This window comes from Lingula anatina, chromosome 7, assembly GCF_051362555.1.
Source record: "Lingula anatina isolate TDL-2025a chromosome 7, LinAna3.0, whole genome shotgun sequence".
Classification (NCBI taxonomy): domain Eukaryota; kingdom Metazoa; phylum Brachiopoda; class Lingulata; order Lingulida; family Lingulidae; genus Lingula; species Lingula anatina.
In genome coordinates this window covers 4,429,506-4,452,054 of record NC_141773.1, presented here as the reverse complement: position 1 = coordinate 4,452,054, position 22,549 = coordinate 4,429,506, and the positions used below count along the sequence as shown (strand labels likewise).

Sequence of the window (22,549 nt, the reverse complement as noted above, 5' to 3'; positions counted from 1 at the left end):
TGTGATCTTTTTATGATATTTTCTCCCAAACGACCATGGGTTGTGAGGTGACGTCATCTTCGAGAAAATAGAAAACCTAAACAATTATTTAGATGAAAATAAAAATTATAATAAGGACTTAATGCACGGATGAGTTTTTTCCTTTAAGAGAGAGGTTGTTTTTCAAATAAATGTGTAAAAGATACAGGTTATTTCAGCGGTTGGCACAGTTTTGAGGAGGTACTTATTTCCTGTACCTGTTCTCGTCTTGGTCAATCTTTGACAACTCCTTCCTTGTATGTTCTCATCGAAAGATTCTTTAAGTGAAGGTTATTTGAAAAGGGTGGGTTTGAATAAAAAAAAAACAAAGCGCTTAAAGATTACACAGTTTGCGATGCGAATTGCTCAAAATAATATATATATATATATAATTCCAAATTTGAAATAAAAAAGACGAGAAAAGCGCCGCGGTGAAATTTATCTCTGATTAATTCAACCTCTGGATATTAGTTCCGGCAACCGCCTTTACGGGTAATCGTTGCAAAATTTAATGTAAATGTAAGGGTGGAGTGGGGGCGAGTAATGATCACTGATGCAAGAAATATGAAAATGCAGGATGGAAGACGAATGCGCAGTATTTTGTGGAATAAATAGGTGTATTTTAACAACAAGTGGACTTCAGTCAAATCTACATGTCCATGTATTTGACCGTAAACGTTTGTGAACATTGCCAGCCACAGTCCCTCGCCTAAAATGAGCCATACCTGTCGGTAACTTGCATAACAATAAGTTGCTCATCGTAGTGGGAGCTGTCTTCCCAAACGCTCACTTTACAGTAGGACACAGTTGAGTGAAGAAGCAACAACATGTGTGGTGCAGTCGCAAGGTCGAGCTTTTATGAGGTGTAGAAGCAAATCCATGTTTTGTAAGTATCACTTTTTCTTCAGTTACCTCTGCCAGTAGACAGAAAAAGCGTGAAAGAATGCAAGAAATTTACGACAAGTATTTATGTTACTATTCTTTGTTATATTTTGCCTGTCTTTCTTTTATGTCACTCAGAGTTTTAGCCAGCATATTAGTAAACGGGAATATTACCTCAAAGATCACGGCTAATTTAGATGATAATACCGTACTTGTCACAGTTGTGAGGCTTTGATCCAAAGACAAGTGTGCCCCATCAACATGTACATCAGTTTTATGGTCAAAGTTTGATTTGAATAATCTAATGGTTACTTTTGTCTCTTTGAGGTTTCATTTCTTTTTATCAATTTTAAATTAGTTTTTTTAGATTTGTTAATATTATTATGCATGTACCTGTAAAAGTGTTTTCAAGTCAGTAAACACCCACATCATTTCAAGTGCCCTCTTCTCTTTGATGTAAAATGCATTACTAATTTAGCCGTATTTTCCAAACCTGCCCGTTTAGTCAGATATTATTAACATTACTTTTTCATTTCAGAGGTCCACTGAGATACTGAGTACTGCACGTCACGCGCCTGCTAGCAACCAAGACTTTCACGTTCTGGAACCCTACGCACATTCGTGCATCTTTTATATTAAAACTGAATAAATACGTTTGTAATTCCGTGTTTTTTTTTTTTCATTTTGATATGAAATAATGACCATAAAGATAGTAAATATAATAAAGGAAAAGAGGTAAAATTATAAAGACTTGATAACTGTCAGGTCACTTTCAAATTTAATCTGCTAAAACTGAACTGTAAGTATTGTGTTTGGGATTGATGATTTCTACAGTAACAGGTTTAAAAGTTTTTAATATGCCCAGTATTTTGTAAATAATTGAGTTTGAGCATTTTATAGAATACCTTTTAAAGAATTATTTCTACACAGTCACCACTCAAATGAAGTGGACTTGCCCCGCCGTTCGCCCCTCAGATGGAATGAACTCACTCCCCCTGATGTCACTCAGAATGGACCGCCTGTAGTCCGCTTCTTCTTCGTCCAGGTCAGAAACAATTAATCAGGGTAAAAAGCCATAATTTACTATTTAATTCATTTTGAGTCCAGATAATTATGCAAAATAATTTTTTTTTCTTCCTTTGCAAATAGATATGCTGTAATTTTCCTGTAACCTGTTGTTGGTACCGTATTGAATAAAGATGCGCGCTCTTTAGAGACGGAGACCCATATTGATACTGCAGGGCTAACGTGAGTTCGGCATAATTTGTCCCCATTGAAAAGGTTTGTTTTGGAGTGATAAGTGACAGGTTATCAGCGTATTTTCATCTAAACAATAAGACAATAAGGTCATTTTCACGTATGCCTAAGCTGAAGGTTTACTTGGTAGTCTGACCCACATGAATGACTCGATAACCCGATGTTATAATTTACCCGGTCAGTGATCTCCACTTGTCTGCTACTTGTGCACAAGATTTATGTGCAATATACTGAGAGTATCATGGAATATGCGGCTTTTTTTTCTGTTTTAGTCGCAGGCACCCGTGACACAATTTGCAGTATTGTCTTGCTGTGACTACATACTATTAAGCTTGGTTTTAAGAATGCATTACTGTGTTAAATATACTAGTTGTTACTGCATAGTTAAAAGCAAGATTTATGCAAGAAAGAATTAAAATATCTGGGCACTTCAATCAACCCTGGACCTCTTCATATTTCCATAAGAATTATGTACATCAGTTGCTTTATATTGATTGAAAGTAGCTTTCTGGTTGTGAAGAAATGCTTTTTTTCATGTATTTTAGGAATATCACAGTGATGGGCAGACATTCAGACTCTGATAGTGAAGACGATCGTCGTTCAAAGCAGAAAAAGAAACGTAGATCTAGGTATGGTTCAGTTATGTACATGTAAATCTCAGGGCCTTTATTTACCAAGAAAGTCACACTGTTTTTAGCACTTACTGACTATGAATGAGATTTTGCATAGTTGCAAATTATTATAGTATATATTCCACAAAATCTAGAGCCGTGTAACTACAGAGCTATGTACACATCAGACAGAAGTTATGATACAGCAGTAGTTTTTTTTTTTTTTTTTTTTTTTTTTTTTTTTTGTAGTTTTTGGTAACTTCAGTTACATTGTGAAAATTGGATATTTCATATGTTTAGCTGTTTTTAGATTTAAATTGTATTATGTATTTTTTTGTATAATATTTTACTTGCATAAAAAGATGAAGCACCATTAGTATAAACATGCTGCCTTTGGTTTTAAAATAAAATGACTATAACAAGTTGAGCAACAGTGCAGGGTTGGTTACTTTGAAAACTTAAACTCAACTTTATCTTTTTAGATCCTATTCTCCTGACAGTCAGAGTTCATATTCCAAGAAGTCAAAACACAAGAAATCCAAGAAGTCCAAGAGTAAGAAGAGATCTCGTTCAAGGAGTAGGTCAACAGAAAGGTAGTTCCCTAGAAATCTAGATATGAGCATAATTAAATAGTTGGTTATATTTTCTTTTTTATGTAACAGCTAAAAGGTTTTACTTCTTTTGTTTTGTCAACTTATTTCATCATCCTACAATATCAAAAGAAAAGTTTTTGATGAGAAGCTGTTTGACAATTTAGATTTAAGACTGATCTAAGACTGTGAAATGACTGAATCTCCAGTATCCATCTTTAATTATTTACACTCTGTAGCACATTATGTTAAGGTTAGTTCCCTAACCTAAATTATGATATGCATCAGTTTTAAGATGTCCAACCAAGGTTACAACAAAGACTGGTAACAAATTAAACAACCACTTAGGTATCATGAAGGTATTTATAATGTTACTTGGTGTAAGAGCCACTGGTGAATTTAATTTGAAGTAGTGAATTTGATTTTATTTTTCTATTTCTCCAGAAGTAAAGACTCAAGAAGGAGGTCAAGGTCAAGAAGCACAGAACGGAGAAGAAGATCTAGGTCAAGGAGTCTAGAATATAGAAAAAGGTCTAGGTCAAGAAGTTTAGATCGCAGGAGAAGGTCAAGGTCAAGAAGTAGAGAAAGGAGGTCAGGGTCAAGAAGTAGAGATAGGAGGTCAAGGTCAAGAAGCAGAGAAAGAAGATCAAGAAGGTAAGATATTTTCTTATATTTTTTTCAAAAGCACAAAACTAGGACAAATAGTGTTTTTGTGTTCTTGATTGTGTCATGAATTGAAAGTCAAGGCAAATACATATTTGATCCACAATATCTCTCTGTAAGAGTATTGCAAAAAGCGTGTAATTATTGTGAATGAGATCATATATAGTGTCATTCTATTTTCGAAAAAACATAGAAAATATTAATTTCAGAAAATGTAAATAAAATAATCCTAAACTTAAACCACATGCCAATGCTGTCTTTGTAGGTCAAGTAGATCCAGAGAAAGATCAAGAAGATCAAGATCTAGGTCACGAGACAGATATCAAAGATCAAGAAGCAGGGAATCTACGAAGGAAATTAAAGTGCCAACAAGGTACAGTGAGTTCGCAAGCATATCACTAAAATTGATTTGACTTAGTAGATTTTTGACTACTTGTCCTTTTATATCTATTATATCTTCAAAAAATTAAATCCTTAGACAAATTATTCTATTGCATACCCTTTCAGAATATAACAATTTTTTCTGTGCATATCAGTGAGTATTTATTCTTATTGTTTCAGTGATCCTTGTAGTGATATCCCAGGATTCCAGGACCTGGTATGTAGACTGTGCAGATCACTCTGAGTACATGGTGGGGAATTGTGGGGAGGTCTGGAAGGGGTGGATTGGGGGTGTGGTTGGGCTGGGGTTTGGGTGGGGAGAGGTCAGCTTCTGAATCAGCTTCTAGATTGAACAAGCCCAAGGAACTTCCGAAGCAAAATTTATTTTCTCTTCACACTTCAGTTTCCCCCATATCCTACCCTTATTTCATATGCAGATCTATATTGACACAGCTTCTAAATTTTTAAAATTTATAACTTTTATTAAAATGTGTTAACATTTTGTGTGGTTGTTGTGGGTTATTGGTAATGCCTAGTAAGCAGGGCTTTGTCACTGTTTCGCTAATAGCTTGAAGGCACAAAAGTAAGCAAGTCCTGACTTCTGACTTTCAGTCCACATACATTGCATTATGATAACACAAAGATAACATTGAATCAGAATGAACATTAACTTGTACATAATATTTATTGTTTTTATATTGGTTACAGGACCCTGCAGAACAAAACAAGATTCGCCTACAGATGGCACTGAAGGCAGCAGGCAAGTTTTTTTTAATCTTGACAGACAGCTGTATTTAAGATATTAGCAAAATATGCTTATATAATAATTACAATCAAATAAAATTTTCTTGTGAAACTTCCGGCTGATTAACAATTATGTTTTGGTTATTTAATTATTTAGTTGTGAAAAATGCTGAGATGTTTTGTAGCTAACTAGGGTGTGGAGGGATAGCTATGAAGGTGTAATGTAAAGACTTTATTCAAGTTTAACTGTGACCATTTCAGCTGATGCAGACAACAAGCTGAAGGCCCAGGGTTTGATAGAAGGCAGGACTCGTGCCATGGAGCTTACAGACCAGCTGGAACGCCAGAAAGCCATAGAGGAGATTGAGGAGCAAGGTTTTGTTCCACAAACTTTCACATCAGGGTCATCTAAAGATGTAAGTGTTTATTCTGCTTCAGAACATTGTTGGATGCAATAATTGTAACATTAATGTCAAATGATTTAAATCATATAATAAGAATTTATGTATTGTATTTAAATATGATAGGATCTCTGAACTGGAGGTGGTGAAACCCTTGATGTATAGAATTACTGAATGCATTTCATTCATTCTTTAAGAATTGCTTTGAAGATGGATGGATGTTTTCATTTTACTCTGACCAGTAAGCAATTTTACTGTAACAAGTAAACACTTGTGTATTTCTAGACCACAGTGCAGCAGAAACAAGGAGCCCATGAGAGTGCTATATTTGGGCGCAGTTACTCCAGCTTTACAACGGTGAAGAAAGAACCTAACACAGAGACTTCTGGCAAGATAGTGTACAGAGCCACTGGTTCTCTTTTACATCCTAGTGTAAGTTGCTCTCATTTCAGAAAAGGCACTTTGAGATTTTCTGCAACAATTAATTTGAGTTGCCTTGCAATTATTTCTAAACAACTGTTATACTGTATAATGTCTGTATTCAGCAACTCATCAGTAACTGCAAATATAATATTAGAAATTTGTTAGTTACTTCAGGTAACATTATGTTTTTAACCGAATAATGTTAGACAATTTTTGGCATTTGAAAATGACAGCTGAATGTTGATTTTGAGATATTTGTACTTATTCTTTGCAATTGCTCGGTCTCAGATTGATACAATGTAGGTATGAGAAATTCATCTTCAGCTTGTGAATTTTTTTTTTATCAACATTTTTCAGCTTTGTGTAAGTGCTGAAGAGAAGATGGAGAGATGGAAGAAGAAAGTTGCAGAATACAGGAGGAAGAAACTAGAAGGAGAGGCTATGGTGTGAGCACAGTGAAACCCTGGGTAATGTCTCATGTTCAGGAAAATAGATGGCGATGGTGGTGAAGCATGCCCCAAGATGAGACTTGACAGGGGGGTCATCAGCACTTCACTGGAGATTCCTCTGTTTCATTTTCAATGTGCTCAGCATCAGATATTGAAATACTGGTTTAATGTGAAGGCTTGATACGTCTTTCTTCAACAAAAGCTATTGAAACAGAAAGAGATTGTGTGTGCCTTGCAAAGGAGCTTTTGGATAGCATGCACTTGGGCAGCATTATATGTATGAAAATTATAAAGATGAAACTGGTGATGGTTTTAGAGAATGTACCGGACTTTAAGCAAAAATATCTAATTTACAAGAAACGGATTATAAAATGAATGTCATGAATGTGTAGTAATTTTTCAGCAATTTAAACTCAGTAGTTGAAGCTATGTGTAATATTTAGTGTATAGAAATGAACAGAAAAGACAACGGAACATAGCAGACAAAATGTAAATGCATTTTATTTACACATGTACATCGTATCTACCACATAATATATGTACAAACATATTAAATCCAGTTACAAAATGAATTAATAAATTATTGTTAACATGCACTTGTTCAACCATGATTTTATGTGCTAAATCAAGCCAACAAAAACTGCTGTATTTGAAAAGGGTTAACAAGAACACAACTCTAAACAGAGGTGTAACCTCTTAAAATATTTTAGCATAATTTTGACATTTATTGCACAGTTCCAAATAATGTAAAGCATTGATGATTGTGCAAGAAACATTTCACTTAAAAGGTCTTTGATATGTCACCACAACTATAACACACCTGCAAGATGCAATTTTGAACACGTTTTCCAGTTACATGTTAACTATGAGAAAGCGATATGGAACGTGTCTATAATTGTTACTATTATATCAAAGATAACCCTGCACATCACATGAACCAAAAAAAGTACCATGACTGTTAAGAATTAAGCAGTGCTGTTTTGAACTAAAATGTGCTCAAATATAGTGTTAAATTGATGTTAACTTGAGTATGATAGATGGTAATAATCACAATGTTCTATTTCCTTCATCAGTCAGGTGGAAATATTCCAAGTCTAACGTCATTTTTTCGTATATTATATTTTGTATTTAGCAGAAGCACTCAGCCTGGTATTTCAACATCACCATTACATGAAGAAATATGTCACGCCAAAATGAATGTGTTCCATCTTTTGTAGAAAGTAAAATGTGAAGATCATAAAATGTCATAGATCTGTGGAGGTCTGTTCTATGGTAAGCCAAGCTTAAACCTGGTCAGGTTTAGGTTTAAGTCTTCTTTTTGACAAAACAACACTACAAGAACTGTCCAGTCACGATTAATAAAAGATCATAACATAAGCCCGTGTCAGTTGAAATCTGATGTCTCAAAATCCATATAGGACACCTTGTTGGATCTGCAAATTTGGATAAAACCCTTGCTTTTTTTTTTCTCACAAGATTATACAGTGAAACCTTGGCATAGTAGCTACCATTCAGCCTCAGTGGTACACAATTTCCATCTACTCCTTTTCTACCCATATCTGACTAAAAAAGTTTAACTCATTTGTATTTCCTTTTCATAAATTGTAACACATTTATGGATACAAGCATTTTAGGACAATAACAAAGCAACTCCTCCTAAGTGGACAGCAATCTTAAATTATGTATCTCCCAAAAGTGGTTAACATAACCATTCTTTAAGCAGTCATGAATTTTAATCCGCCCCATGTTAAGATAATGTGTTCTGACATGTGACAAGATAAGCTACATCCCTATCTATACGCTCCAAGACACATAGATTTATTAAGCCACCCCCCTTTTACGTGTCCAACATATCCAGGACTTTCATAATCTGTCTTTTAATAACTTTTGTAGCTTCTCCGGCCTCCTGTATCAGAAACCTGTCAACGTCTGTAATTTTCATTTCCTCTCCATTTGTCCCATACTTGAATGAGATTAACTCGGGGAGCTTCTTCTTTGAGGTTATTTTTAATATGGTTGCCAGAGGGCGCCTGTGCATGATGAGTGCCATTCCTTTTTTGTTTGGGATGTCCCTTAAAACGTACATGTGGCTCTCCGTGATGAGCAAATGACTGGAAAAATAAAATATAATATAATTTGAGCTAACAAATGTTCTTTTTCAGTTCATTACAGACACCATGGTTTGCCTGATCAGAAAATAATCACACACACATGCATGCACGCACACACACAAACACACACACTGGTACTGTACATATATGAGAATGTCATAATATGCAGAAGTACATGCAATTGTATAAAATAACAGCAATATAAAGATGATCAATACCAGTGACATAATAAGAAAGGAACTGTAATTCCTTTTCTTACAATTAATTTCAGCACTACTCTAACTCTAGTACTATCAGCCCTTATGGTCAGAATGTACAGTATCTGTATGATCAAATGTGCAGTGCTATATACATGGATATCACAAATATAAGGATACTCGCATATTAGAAATACTAGAAATATATAAGACTATATACAACTGACATAAACTTTACTAACACATTGCAATTTTCAAACCTGATTATATTTTATCACCACACACCATTTAAACATATGGCCACTATCTTTGACTTGGTTACATAAGTATTTTATCACCACATACCTTTCAAACATATGGCCACTGTCTATGACTTGATTACATTTAAAAGCATGGAGTACATCAGACCTTCCCCGCCATGTATCTATATGCACCGTCTCCTTCCTGTCATCATCAGAGTCAGCAGTATTAGGAAGTTCATCTGAAAGAAAGAGATAAATAGTATCGTGTGCACAACATGGCGAAAAAAGTACCAGTAATTTGTTTCTACAGAAACTTGATGAGTTTTTCACCTTATACATGTATGCATGAGCTTTCAGCCCTTCATCACAGTGCAATGTGACTCTCTGTGATGAGCAAATGACTGGAAAAATAAAATATATTTGAGCTAACAAATGTTCTTTTTCAGTTCCTGACAGACACCATGGTTTGCCTGATGAGAAAATTGAACACTTTTCTGTATAGAATAATCACACACACATGCATGCACGCACACACACAAACACAATGCAATGATCAGATGACTGTCTTGTTAACGTTTATACAGAAACAATTTAGTTTTTTACCATCAATACACAAGAGACAATTTAAAACTCATTTCACAGCTAAATTTAGATCATCTTGATGTGACATACAGACAATACATCAACTTTAATTGATAAATATGATGTTAAGGGCGTTTTCCCAGACATTTAGATCTATCCCCATGGGGAGTCTCACTAGATTACTGTCAGATAATCCGGCTTAAATGTCCGTCCCGCCTACTACAAGCTGTAAGGGGGTAATTAACTTTCGTGCCCGCTCGGCTGACAGCTATTTAGCGTGAACCCCTAGGGAGTTAGGTCGATCTAGTTTGGATCGATCTAATCTCTGGGAATGGGGTCTAAGACATGTTGTGGGTGGAAAACAACTGTCAAGTGGTAAGTTTTTCTGAACAAATATCTTGCCAAGGTAAAAACTTACCATCATCGTCGTCATCTATTGTAAATACATTGGCCATGTTTCTGTAGCGTTTGCCTACTTTGTCTGCACTGCTAACATGTCTGAAAACAATCAGCATATTAATCATCATGACTGGAGATCAAAGTATTGGTTGTAACAGCACCACATGGTTTTATAAGCAAATATAATGCTGTGTAATTCAGAAAGGCTCCATCTGTAGTATTGCATTATTTCGTGTGACTAAAAACAGTTGGAATGTACAATAAACAAAAGGCTATGAAAAATGTTCAACAACAAGAAAGTTTTCTACCAAGCTTAGCACTTGTTACCAGTATCAGTCTAACGATTCTCAAACCAAACAGGACATAATGAAAGTTTAAATGAATGTTAAAAACTTAATTAACCAGGCACTCTTAACTGCATTAACTGTCACCTGTATAAGGCATATTTAAAGAAATATATTTTAATTGCTAGGTAGATAAGGTTTGTGTACATAAGCTTTAAAAAGTGTGGTTGTGTCAGGTGATCCAGTGTGTTGAATCAACATTGAAAGACCTAAATGTACAGGTATTATAGTGTCATGCATAGCCAAAAGATGGCAGCACATGATCACATCTGCTCACCTCTCTTCTGCACCTTGGTGTTCATTTTTAATATAACTAACTAGCTTTTCCCTCATTTCTGCTGATTTTGATTTCAAGGCAGAAAATTTCTCTCTGAAGGATATTTTCTGTAAATAAATATGTTAACCAAATTATAATTAACATCACATGAAAGAAAACGTACATATGAAAATAATAGTCTGAAGGTCTCGTTTCTGTTCTAGCTTTTGAGTTCTTTGCAAGCAATAGCACATATAAGAATAAGAATCTTTACATTAAAAAGTTCTATAAAACTGTGGCAGAAAAAAACTGTTTTCTATTATATCCAGAATCTATTTCTTTAAGAAAAGACAAAAGACAAAATAAGAACTTGTACAAAAATACTTGGAAATGGTTAAAATTAAAGTTTTGGCTGCCCCTTCTTTATAACTTCTCACACACCTTTTCCCCAAACTCCTCAGTGGAGTCTATATCTGCAGCAGCCTCAGGGGCATCTGGATTGCACACTATACAAGACTTGGGGTTGTGGTCCTTGATGCCCTCTGCCAGGTTCCCCTTCAGTGACTCATGGATAGCTGGGAATTAAAGAATAATGGATGTAAAGAGTAATAGTCATGAGGATGTGTCATTTGATCACGGACATTCTCCCTTTTAGATCACAAGGGCACCAAACACTACATAAATTAATGTAATCATTTGAAATAAAATCTATGATATTTGTATGACGCCTTTTGCCTGCTTCCTTCATGGATGAAACCAATACAGGATGTTATTAATTTTAGACCAAGGTAGTTCTTGTGTCTAATGTAATAATTTAAAGTAAAAGTGGGCGTTTTCCTTTAGCAAAAGCTATATTCAAAATGTCACATGTATGACAATACAAATGTATACCAGGTATGGCAGATAGAATTATGGTGGATGTGAAATCAACAGAATAATATCTAATTCTGATGGAAATATACTAAACATTTTTATCAGCATTTTTATCAAGTATTTGTCACATATTAAAATGCTCTCTGAACCCACTTACATCTATCTCCCAAAGCTTAAGATTTTCACTGCTTAAAGAAAACCTCTCCATTTATAGTAGTATAAAACTTTATTCACCTGTATAACCTCCTCTGGCTACACTCACATATGCTGTGTGTTTCTGCAGGAAGTTAGCCACCACCATGTGAACATACTGGTCTTCCTCCTCCCTGCCACTACCCACAAAACACAGGTGCTCCCCTCCTGCTACTGAACCTGCAATTAGGAATCGATTAGGAATCAATCAGTGATCAATATACCATTTCTTATTGCTTCATATCTGCAGATACATACTAACTCACCTTAAAATACTGCTGGTCTGGTCTAGCTCAGATTTTTTAATAAATTAAAAAATTTAGTACCAAAAAAATTTTATACAATTGAAAATGGGCAAAAATGTAAAATACATTAAACATGTGAGTGTGTGTGTTTCAGCTGCAGACTCCCACACATACACATAATAAAGCATTTTTAATACATATCTACAGTGCATGTATGCACCTTTGCAAACCCACATAAACATATAATAAACATAAGTTACCTGCTGAAATGGCTTGTTTCTGTGTGGCAAACAGTGCCTGGACTGCTGTGTTGAACTCAAATGGGTTTTGAAGCATCTAGAATATGTAATGAAATACATATGTAGCACTTAATTATTTACTGTAATTCAATGTGTTCTACTTGAAATCAAAACAGCTCAGAAGTCTTTAAATGCATTTTAAGTCAATCTTTGCCTTCGATTTGAACAGGGCAATATAAACTCAAGTTTTACCATATAAGAGAATGGTCCCAAGTGCCACATCCTTTTTAAAACTTACAAACACCCTTTTCACGTTTGCAACTACACAGAATACTGTGCACTTACCAAGTTAGCATCCAGATGGAAAGCTGTTGGTAGATGACCACTATTATACTGCTCAGCGGGACGACAGTCAACTACAAAATATCTAACACCATCTCCCTGAAATAGCATACAAAAACTGCTTACTAAATGTGGGTGACATCCAGGCATCATATGATATTTTGAAATTGAATAAAGTCACCAAAAATCATAAAATTTCTAAAAAAGAAGTTAACATTTTTCATATTATCATTACAATCTGTTGTATCTAAGATCTATATAAGATGCAAAAAGTAGCTTCCTATGTTGGCACAATTTTCAAAATTTATGTATTGTGAGAAGTAGGTAAGTTACAGCAACTGTTACAAAAGTCACTTCCTAAGAGCCAGCCCCCTCCCTTCTCTTACCCCTCCCAGCTGATTGGCCTGTAGGAGCTCCCCCACAGAGACAGGTAGACAGAGGGCCTGGGACACCTGGATATCTGTCTGGTCATCTCTGTGACTTGACATACCACTACTGCCATAGAGAGGGAGCTGGTAGTCCTGGAATATATAATAATAATAATAATAATAATAATAATAATAATAATCATCTTTACTGGTTTGATCACATTTTTTAACCAAAAGGATAAATAAAACAGGCCAAATCAAAACCAGAATGAACTGGACAAATTACAAGTTTTTAGTGCACACTTCTAGGTACTGACACGTCAACTCATACATGTACTTACTCTTCTAAATGATTGGGGTGTTTTTGATGCATAATACTGAGCCAAGGAACAGAAGTCTTCAATGTCTTCAGCTTCCAGGGCACTGGGAAATCCTACTATTTTTTCTAAAAATATAGCAATATATTTATGGTTATAATCTTTGTAATTCATGACTAAATAATTTATTATAAAATGAATTATTATATTACCCTCGCTGTTAATGCCCAATTCAATGCACTAGACAGTTGGATAATATGTAGTCTACATGACAATTCAGCATGTACAGTGAATTTATATTTATTATTTACAAGTTATCACTGTACTTTTTCACCAGCTGAGTCCCATGTAATAAGTTTGAAATGTTAATCAGAAACAAGATATATTTTCATTTTCTTAAGACAACAAAGACATTTTGATATTTAAGAAAGACATTCTATATTTCATTAAACTTTTCTGTGGACAATTTCATTCATCAATTTTACGTTATCAGGTTGGCAAATACATTTGGATAATTTACAAAAAAGCATTTGATTTACTGAAGTTTAACAAGGACATCCAGCTCTGCTATTTTTATCTGATATTATTGTGTGTTTGATAATTTTTATATGTACATATTTAATACAATATTCAACATGCAACACAAAGTATAACTGACATACCAATTATAGAGTGTTTGGACTCTTGCTCCATCTCTACCAGCTGTTCTCTGGAAAAAAACAGTGACATCTAAATTATTCTTCTCATTTCAAATCCATTTACCCCTATGACTTTGATTCAGTTACATTTTAAAGTTAAAACTGTGCAGCTGACTTCTTACAATAATGGAATTTCACTGATCATCCCATAGAAATCTAAATAGTTCTCAGTGTGCATTAAGTAACATTCAGCTACATTTGACTACATTTCAAGCTAATACACTTAAATAATTTCAAAAAACATCTTTCATACAGATTCCTGGTTGCTTTGGTATACTTTAGTGGGGCACATGTAATTTAACAGAAAAATATTCCACAAATCTCCATAACTGCCAAAATGGCATGGCACATCACTGTGTCAAATTTTGACTTATTTTATTCTGACAAAAAGTGTGTGTGTGTGTGTGTGTGTGTGTGTGTGTGTGTGTGTGTGTGCACATGCAATCATGCATGCGTGCCTGTTTTTTTTTACACAGCTGAGACCACACTTACTTAGCATTAACCAGAATCACTAGAGATAAGAAAAACATAAGGAAGGGGTCAGCTTGCTGGAGATACACGTCCCACATGTTCAGTATCACGTCTAGGTCTGACGGACCAGCCAGGACGCTACGAAACTGAAAAAAACAGATCTTACAAGCATTACAACTCTTTGTATGAGATTCATATTTCACAATAAATACATAGGAAACAACTTAAATAAATACAATACAATAAATTCTCTTTTAACAGGATGCCGTGAAACTGAAATAAATAGATGTTAATTAAACTGATTTTCCCACAGTCACAGTTAATTATTACACGCACAAGAAACAGGATGGGACTGAAAAGATGTGTTCAAGTTGCCAAGGTACAATAAAAACAGAATCAAATCTTGATAAATCTTATTCTTCAAAATTCACAGTAGGTCATTAAAAGTGTGCAAAGAAGGAAGTAGTTGAAATAGTTTTGACAATGATCTAATTGTTCGACAGGAACAGTGAATGATCACAGTTTGATATGTCATTACTGCATCCTGATGTGACAGTGTTAGATAAAGCTACAATTTTACTCATTTAAGAAATTTAATATGGTAATTATTCAAAAATTTAGTTACTCCAAAAAATATCTCAACATAAAGCAAACCAACTTTTTCAACTTATTGTAGCACATAATTTAAGTGTTACTTACAAGTTAAACTTTTGTGGAAATTTATTGATTTATGTTGTTCAAATTTATTGGGCAATTACCGTAGGATAACAAGGTGTTAACTATGCTACTGTATAGTGTTAAGCAGAGTTTAACTATGGATACAATATGTTCATTAAGGGTGAAAAGCTCTACTCCCACATTCCAGAGACAAATCCTGATTTTAAACAATTTATCAAAATTCAATAAAAACCTTTACATTCTGTCCCACAAGAAAAAAATTTCATTCCTGTGTTTTTTTCTAATGAAAAACACAGTGCACAGGGTTTCTTAAGTGTCTTGATGAGGCAGATCTTGTGATTTCTTTTACCATGGCAACATGTTGATAGGGCAAGGGGAAAGATAAGAGGGCCACGTAGAAGATAAATTTTATATTGACCCTATCTTTATCCTAAATAAATTTAGATTAATAAACAGAAAATCAATAGTTTTGGTTCTGTTTGCAGCTTACACACCATGGATATCTGGTGACAATTTAGATTGTTACAATATTTTTATCTGTCACGACAGCCCCCCAGTGAGATATGATCATTACTTTAAAAACACTTATTCTAATTATATTTTAAGTTCTTCTTTCCTAGACTTTACTATTTTTGTATTATTCTTCATCACAAAACCTACCTTTGAAAATATTTGAATCAGCATTTTTAAGTATTACTAACACAATACTGCTATGTGGAAATGTATTAGATAATTACTATTTAATATATAATACTAAATAATTGCTTTCCTCACCCAGGAGTGTGCGTACAGGTCTGGGGTGACCCTCTTAGTGTCCAGGAAAGAACACAGCTCAGGCTCATGGTACTGCAGGAGAAGTCTGAACAGGTGGAATGGCTTACCATTCTTCTTACACTCTCTGTGGGATAAAGAAATGAGAATAAAATTGTATAAACTAAGTGATATATTTGATATTTACAAAATGATAACTGTTTTCAAAACATCACCTTTAAGTGAAAATGTATCACTCCTCAGACTTTAACTGATTGATTAATTAATTAATCATTGAGAAAGAAAGAAAGAAAGAAAGAAAGAAAGAAAGAAAGAAAGAAAGAAAGAAAGAAAGGCATGGAAAAGAGGAAAATGCCTGAAACACCCCATATCATCATAAATTATAATGTTATCATGTTATCCTACCAACCTTGGTACATATCTGTTGAGGAATGCATAAAAGACATTATAAAGGTCTTCCTTGGGGAGTTTCAGGGACAGCATGGGTTGTAGTATCTCCAGCCAGCCATTATCACTAGAGTACTTTATATTCTTGGACTTGCAGTAAAAAGTGATGATTTCCTCCAGGTCACTGACTATGGATACTTTATCTTCCTCCTCATTCCCTAGATTTTCTGAAGAGAAAAAGTGAGTATTGTTTTACTCTTAAGATTGCATTGTTTCATAATGTGTGAAAAAGTTTATGGTGGGTAAATATTAAATTTATACCAAAGGGTTGATAAACATAAATCACCAAAAGGTTTATGCTAGCGCATTTTTCAAAAATTTTGAAAAAGCTATATCTTATATGAAATATTAAAGTAAATAACAAAACTGATTACTTCACATGTCACTGTATCACTGATTTTGTACAAAAAAAGTCATTTGAATACAATAAATGACTGTCGATATCAGAATTTATCATATCCTTGGAATTTACACATACCTACTAACTTCTGACAGTCTTCTCTGACTTGTTTCTGCTCATCCATGTCATACAACCCATCAAACCCTGACAACGTGTCATCTGTGTCTGTGATATTCAGACAGATCTGGAAAAAACAACAAAATATCACCACAGGTTTTTCATTCTTCATCAGATAGGTCATGATTAACTATATTTATGGTTTTCTTTTTTTTTTTTTTCTCTCTTTTTTTTCTGGTGTAATGTGGTAAAAAAGGGAATTTAAAATAGTCTGAACCATGACCAGGGCCTTTGTTATAAGGTTTGCAGTAATAATTTTTTTTTTTTAAAGTGTGCTGGATGTGACAGCGATTGTTTTACATATGCCAGTGTTCTATATGACAGTGTGTTAGCCAAGGCAGCAACAGTTTAGCAGTGTTCTATACCTTCCATACTTGTGGTCTGAGATGAGCAGGGACTGAAATAGTGTGTTAGCACTGTTAGGTGTGCTGGATGTGACAGCGATTGTGTTATAAATGTATGACTGTGTTCTATATGACAGTGTGTTAGCCAATGCAGCAGCAGTCTACTAGTAGCTGTGTTTCCCTACCTTCCATACTTGTGGCCTAAGATGAGCAGGGACTGGCTTCCCCTGACAGATTGTCCTCAGGATACCAAAGTCACAGCCCTCAAGGAGAGCTTTCTCAAGATCCTTGATCCTGGAGACAAAAATAAATTGCAAAGATTACCCATGCTATCAACTAAAAAATTGACAAATAAAAAAAAAATAACACAGCAGCACCTAATGGCACCAATATGAGAATACAATTTGCCAGTACATGTGTGCATTGTCACGATAGCAATATAATAATGCACCCCATTCTGCTGTTAAGAGCTTAATCCTCGGATTACCCAACATGCAATACAGACATCAGTTATCTTAAAGTGATATTATCCTTTATACATGTATCATGTAATACAAATTACTGGAATCAATTATCTTCAAGTTATATCATCCCATATAATGTATCACCCAATACAAAATACTGGAATCAGTCATCTTTATGTCACGTACAGTCCTTTATCATGATGCACATGCAGGTAACATTTACTAGGAAGCCAAGGCCAATGTCTACCACTTTGCAATAATAATAATAATAATAATAATAATAATAATAATAATTGGTTGCTATATGTTTATCAGCACAACCAGACCTCAAATATTTAATTTCCATTATTGCAGCACATTAAATGATATCAAGTCATGACTCTCATTTTCCCCACTGTTAGTATCTTGTTATAAGCCAAATCCCATTAATTCTGCACTACAGAATAAATGCAACACTTATCAATCATAAAGCTGTTAGCAGCTTGTTAACCCATGGCCGGGGCAATTAGTGAGTACATAAGTCCCAATACAGAACCAAGAACAGTCTGGAAATATGTTATAATTGGTACTCTTCTGCTGCCTGAGTCCATTAGTAAGGTCAGATAAGCCTTTTGCAAATTTGATCAATTTTTTCTTGCCAATGAATGGTTTGGAAGATTCAGCTGCATCATGTTTTTAGTCAGACTGATGACAGATTAGTTGAAACAATCAGTCTGCTTCCTTAATTAAGCCAAAATATTGCCCTTCCAAGCTACAAAGAGTCCTGCTGCCTGTTATACTCTGCAGATACACGATGCCCTTAATATGTTTTAAAAATTAGTAATTTCCTCAAAAACAGAATCAGAATACTAATCCAAAATGCCCTTTTTCCTAACAAAGAAGCCCCCTAATAGATGAGACGTACCCGTCCCAGTGGCAGCTCCCACATTCACATTTCATGGTGCTAACCAACAACAGCTTTCTACAGACAGGAAATGAAACCAGCCGACTATTTCATATTCATACTGCAGCTCATCCAGGACAGCAATATGGTTAATTATACATGAATGAGGGATAAAATGGGTTTATCTGGTCTTAATAAAGTATAAAATTTTCTCTCTTTCTTTGTGTGTGTGTGTGTGCGTGCATGTGTGCGTGTGTGCGTGCATGATAGTTTGTGTGTCTTATATGTGTTTGTATGTGAGTGTGTGCATACATGGTGCATATGTGTGTGTGCTATAGAAATTTAGTACAGTAAGTGTTTCGTAAAGGTTAAAAAGCACTTAAAGGGTGCCTTATATCAATATTACGGAAGAACTGAGACTGCTTGCATGATTCACAACATTTCAATATTTAAGTCATCATGACAGGGAAAACTAATAAAACCTAGTATCCTAATTCTTCTTATTGCAGTCTTAAATGATTCAGATGAAGAAACTGACAAAACAGGGACACAAGTTCTCAAGCAATTGGAATAAATAAATCGGCGATGAAAAAACACCAAACTTGATTTTCACACTACACATGTACCATACTAGTAAAATGTCAGACAATAACATAAGTAAGCAAAATGCAGTTTTCCCCATGAGGGAAAATCAAAGAAATCATTTCTCCTGTATCTCCTCACTGGAAATATAAACTTGGAAACAAAAACTATGTAACACTATTAAATTATAGAGGTTAAATAAAATATATGGGGGCATTACTGAATAATGGATATTCTGTTCAGTAATAATAGTCCTATGAGTAAACAGATAATTTGGTTACTAGTACATTCTGACCAGATGTTTTCACCATCATGTTTTTTTTTTCTTTTACTCCTAATTTATGATACCTATCCTGAGCTCAGTTGATATCAATTTATATTAGATTATTTTTACAGGTGGCTGGCAATTTTATTAGCTTGATATTAATAGTCAGATTTTTTTTTAAAGGTTTGACTGATTTCTATCTTCATGATCAAGTAATCTTTTTTACTCATTAAAAAACTCACTGCTGTTAGACTTTGCTTCCACGGCAATTTGATTTTCAAAGCACATATCAAATAGGGTACCAGTTTATTGGGAGGAAACAGATAATTCTAAAAATAAAATAAAACATCATGCCTTGCACATCAATCAATTTGTTGCTTCTAATGATGTCACTGGTGAGTAGGAAAGAAAGTCAACACCTGCATTCTGTAATAGCCTACTAGTAAATATTTCCCTTCAATCAAGTATCTGGTGGAAAAAAAAAAAAAAAAACCTGTTATATTCACTAATGTAATTCCTATAATTTAAAAACATTTTATATAAAATCAAGTACTAGTTTGACATAAATCATTATTAATCCAAACTTTTATTTTATGTGGATATAACTAGAGGCTATTGATTCAAGAGTTAAAAAGATTTATGTATGTGTGTTACAAAAAAGTAAAGATTTTGGATGAGTCATTTGAAAGTTTCAAATGATCATCGGATGTGCTCTTCCCTACACTACGCAGTATTGGGCTCAGGTGAATGAAATCAGATACTGGTAAAGTGAACACAGGTGGACCAGCAGTTCAACAGCATGCTAGGTATAGAAATTCAATACCTATGTAATGATTATCTCCCCAATTACCTAAATGGAGGGGCTAATTTTGTCAACTAGCGTGAGAGCTGAACAATAGGGAACATTTCAAAAAAGCTAAGCCAAAAAAATGTAATGTTTTTTATAGTATGGTGATACATGTTGAATGTCATGTTGATGATCATGACCTATATGTACTGTGTGCACACGAAAATATCTTTTCTAATCTATAACCAGTTATTTCCTTAAAATATTAGTTTAGTAAAAAAAAGTAGAAACTTAAGCAAAGCATCCTAAAAGAATATTATTCAAATAAAGATGATCATAAACATCATTTACACTGTGCAAAAAAAAAAAAATGATTATAAACTAATGCAAAAAAATTGTCATATGTGGGATGTTAACAACTTTTCCTGTCATAACTGATTACAGAAACGGAAAATCTCTTTCAAAGGGCAATAAAGATCCTTTAAACTAGTTTTATTCCTCAAAATAATAAACTGAAGTGTATTTTGAACAATTACAGTTATTATTCAGTCTTTTCAAATTTTAAACCAAAGTTTTGCAATTCATTAAAAGAAATGGAAATGTTTATAAGCAAAATATGAAAGGACCTTTAAACTGTATTTTCTGAAAAACAAGCCACATTTTGTACATCTTTTTAAAGAGCAAGTTTGAGGAGTTCTGATATTCACTGGAATGCAGTTGGCAATAATGAGTGCATCTTTCATCAGTCTCTCATTTCCTATCAACAGCTCAGAGTTCAGATTGGTTAAAGAAGATGGAGAAGGTCCTGCGTCATTGTCCCTATAGAAACCAAGAACATGGCCAGCTACCAGTACAAGGGAAAACAGAAGCAGAGAACTAGTATCCATAACCTTACTACTGCTATAAATGCCATGAACAAGGAGAAACTACACAAAGGGAAATAAGCAAATACCAAAAAACATGTTGCATGCAAATACACTAGTTTACAGCTCACAAATATGGACAAGACTTCCAAATAGTTAATTCGACATTAAAACAGCCTGAGAAATAAAAAATGTTCTCACAAGCAACCCAGCACTGTAGACACTAAGGTGCTTTACTATGAAGCCCAACACACAATGAATTAGAAAACTCATGCAACACAGTCTATGGGTGAGTATGTGAGCAGCCATGCTATACTGAGATAGCTACAAGTCTTACTTTCTAAACTCAACTGTCTCATGAAGAGACGGGAGCTGGAGTCCATCCAATATATCTTCTTCGTCTATTTCTTGAGACCTGTTTTTAAATACAACTGCCATGTTATTGCATGAGCGACATCACTGTCAATATACCTGACATGTAATGTACTACAATGTCTCATATTTGTGTACTAGTATTCATATAAACAGTAGCATAGGGAGGCTTTAGTTTATCATATATATCATTTAAAGGCCAATTAATTATCATTATAACTATCATGACCACTGTCTATAACATAGGGACTCATTACATCATATGGCATTTTACTGCAAAGACTACAGGTAAGAAAAAGATGAAAAGCTCATGACTACATGTATGATGGAGAGGGCAGCAGAAACACCAATCAACTGAGATCACGATTCTGTTATTAATGAAACTGCCTGCAATTCATATGACACAATTTCCATTAAAAAAAAAAAAAAAAAAAAAAAAAAAAAAAAAAAAAAAAAAAAAACAGAAAGGAAAGTTCTACAGGCTTGTTTGTCTCCTAAACAAAGGGTCATTTGATTTCCCCTTTATCTGACAGTAGAATGTTGTGTTTATGACCTTGTGAGGTCGAGTCATACTACCATTTGAATAAGTAAACACACAGTTCTAGAATATTTTGTGAACTACACATTTCTCAGTTTTACCACACTTAAATTAGTTAATTAATTCTAAAACGCATCTACTGTCGTACCTGTGGCTTAAACAAATAAATGCTTTTTTTTTAGTTTAGCTCAGTCTCTTTATTCCGCTACATGAGTTTATGACACAAACTGGAACGTCTTGAACAACCTGCCATTTGTTAAATGTCATTCTTACGCTAAAAAATCTTAGCTGTCATCACGTTAAGGACGCTGTCTTGTGAGATAGTAATCTAACTTCTAAGATAAAAAGAAGTAGATGACAGATGATCCCTCCCCTTTTTCACTTGATACAACGACACTTTTCGCTCAAAAAGATGTTGGAAAAGTTGTAATTGATTGCTCCAACCTAAGTAATAAAACACACGGATACTTCTGAGTAGATACTGTAGAACATTGTTCCTGGATGTTAACAAAAACAAGATTATTAATATTTACCAGGCTCCATCGTCTTCTACTTCGGCCATATTTGTTGACGTGTATGACGGAATTGGGTACTTGTTAAGCTGTCGTAAAGGAAATGGGAGCGACCTAGATTATATGTGGATAAAAAGTGATAATTTTGTAAAGTATTTGTCGAGTTAGCAGTTGGGGTAGGTATATAAAGGTGTTACATTGCATCATACTTCTAGTTTTACAGAAGAAACA

At 34.3% G+C, this 22,549-nt stretch overlaps 2 protein-coding genes across 5 annotated transcripts; one reads left to right on the top strand and one right to left on the bottom strand.

Annotated features, from left to right (window-relative positions):
* Positions 1-812: 812 nt before the first annotated feature.
* LOC106177309 (uncharacterized) lies at positions 813-7,011 on the top strand. Of its 3 annotated transcripts, XM_087016942.1 has the most exons (12): positions 813-904; positions 1,439-1,557; positions 2,050-2,148; positions 2,703-2,786; positions 3,251-3,361; positions 3,803-4,012; positions 4,287-4,394; positions 4,583-4,619; positions 5,111-5,162; positions 5,408-5,562; positions 5,833-5,979; positions 6,328-7,011. In XM_087016942.1, the coding sequence occupies exons 4-12, from the start codon at positions 2,716-2,718 to the stop codon at positions 6,418-6,420; spliced, it is 984 nt and encodes a 327-aa protein (XP_086873068.1). In that variant the 5' UTR covers positions 813-904; positions 1,439-1,557; positions 2,050-2,148; positions 2,703-2,715; the 3' UTR covers positions 6,421-7,011. The 3 variants fall into 3 exon arrangements, with proteins under 3 accessions (XP_086873068.1, XP_086873067.1, XP_086873069.1); XM_087016941.1 differs by lacking the exons at positions 813-904; positions 1,439-1,557; positions 2,050-2,148 and adding an exon at positions 1,823-1,965; XM_087016943.1 differs by lacking the exons at positions 813-904; positions 1,439-1,557; positions 2,050-2,148 and adding an exon at positions 1,921-1,945.
* Positions 7,012-7,792: 781 nt separating this feature from the next.
* Positions 7,793-22,487, bottom strand: LOC106177308 (TBC1 domain family member 23-like). Of its 2 annotated transcripts, XM_087016937.1 has the most exons (18): positions 22,340-22,400; positions 21,234-21,311; positions 17,238-17,346; positions 16,670-16,775; positions 16,154-16,358; positions 15,748-15,871; positions 14,317-14,441; positions 13,789-13,835; positions 13,151-13,254; positions 12,828-12,962; positions 12,445-12,540; positions 12,121-12,196; positions 11,658-11,795; positions 10,992-11,125; positions 10,572-10,678; positions 9,970-10,049; positions 9,073-9,208; positions 7,793-8,530 (listed from the first exon to the last, which is right to left on the bottom strand). In XM_087016937.1, the coding sequence occupies exons 1-18, from the start codon at positions 22,366-22,368 to the stop codon at positions 8,257-8,259; spliced, it is 2,103 nt and encodes a 700-aa protein (XP_086873063.1). In that variant the 5' UTR covers positions 22,369-22,400; the 3' UTR covers positions 7,793-8,256. The 2 variants fall into 2 exon arrangements, with proteins under 2 accessions (XP_086873063.1, XP_086873065.1); XM_087016939.1 differs by lacking the exon at positions 21,234-21,311 and having other exon boundaries at positions 7,794-8,530; positions 22,340-22,487.
* Between the last annotated feature and the right edge of the window lie 62 nt (positions 22,488-22,549).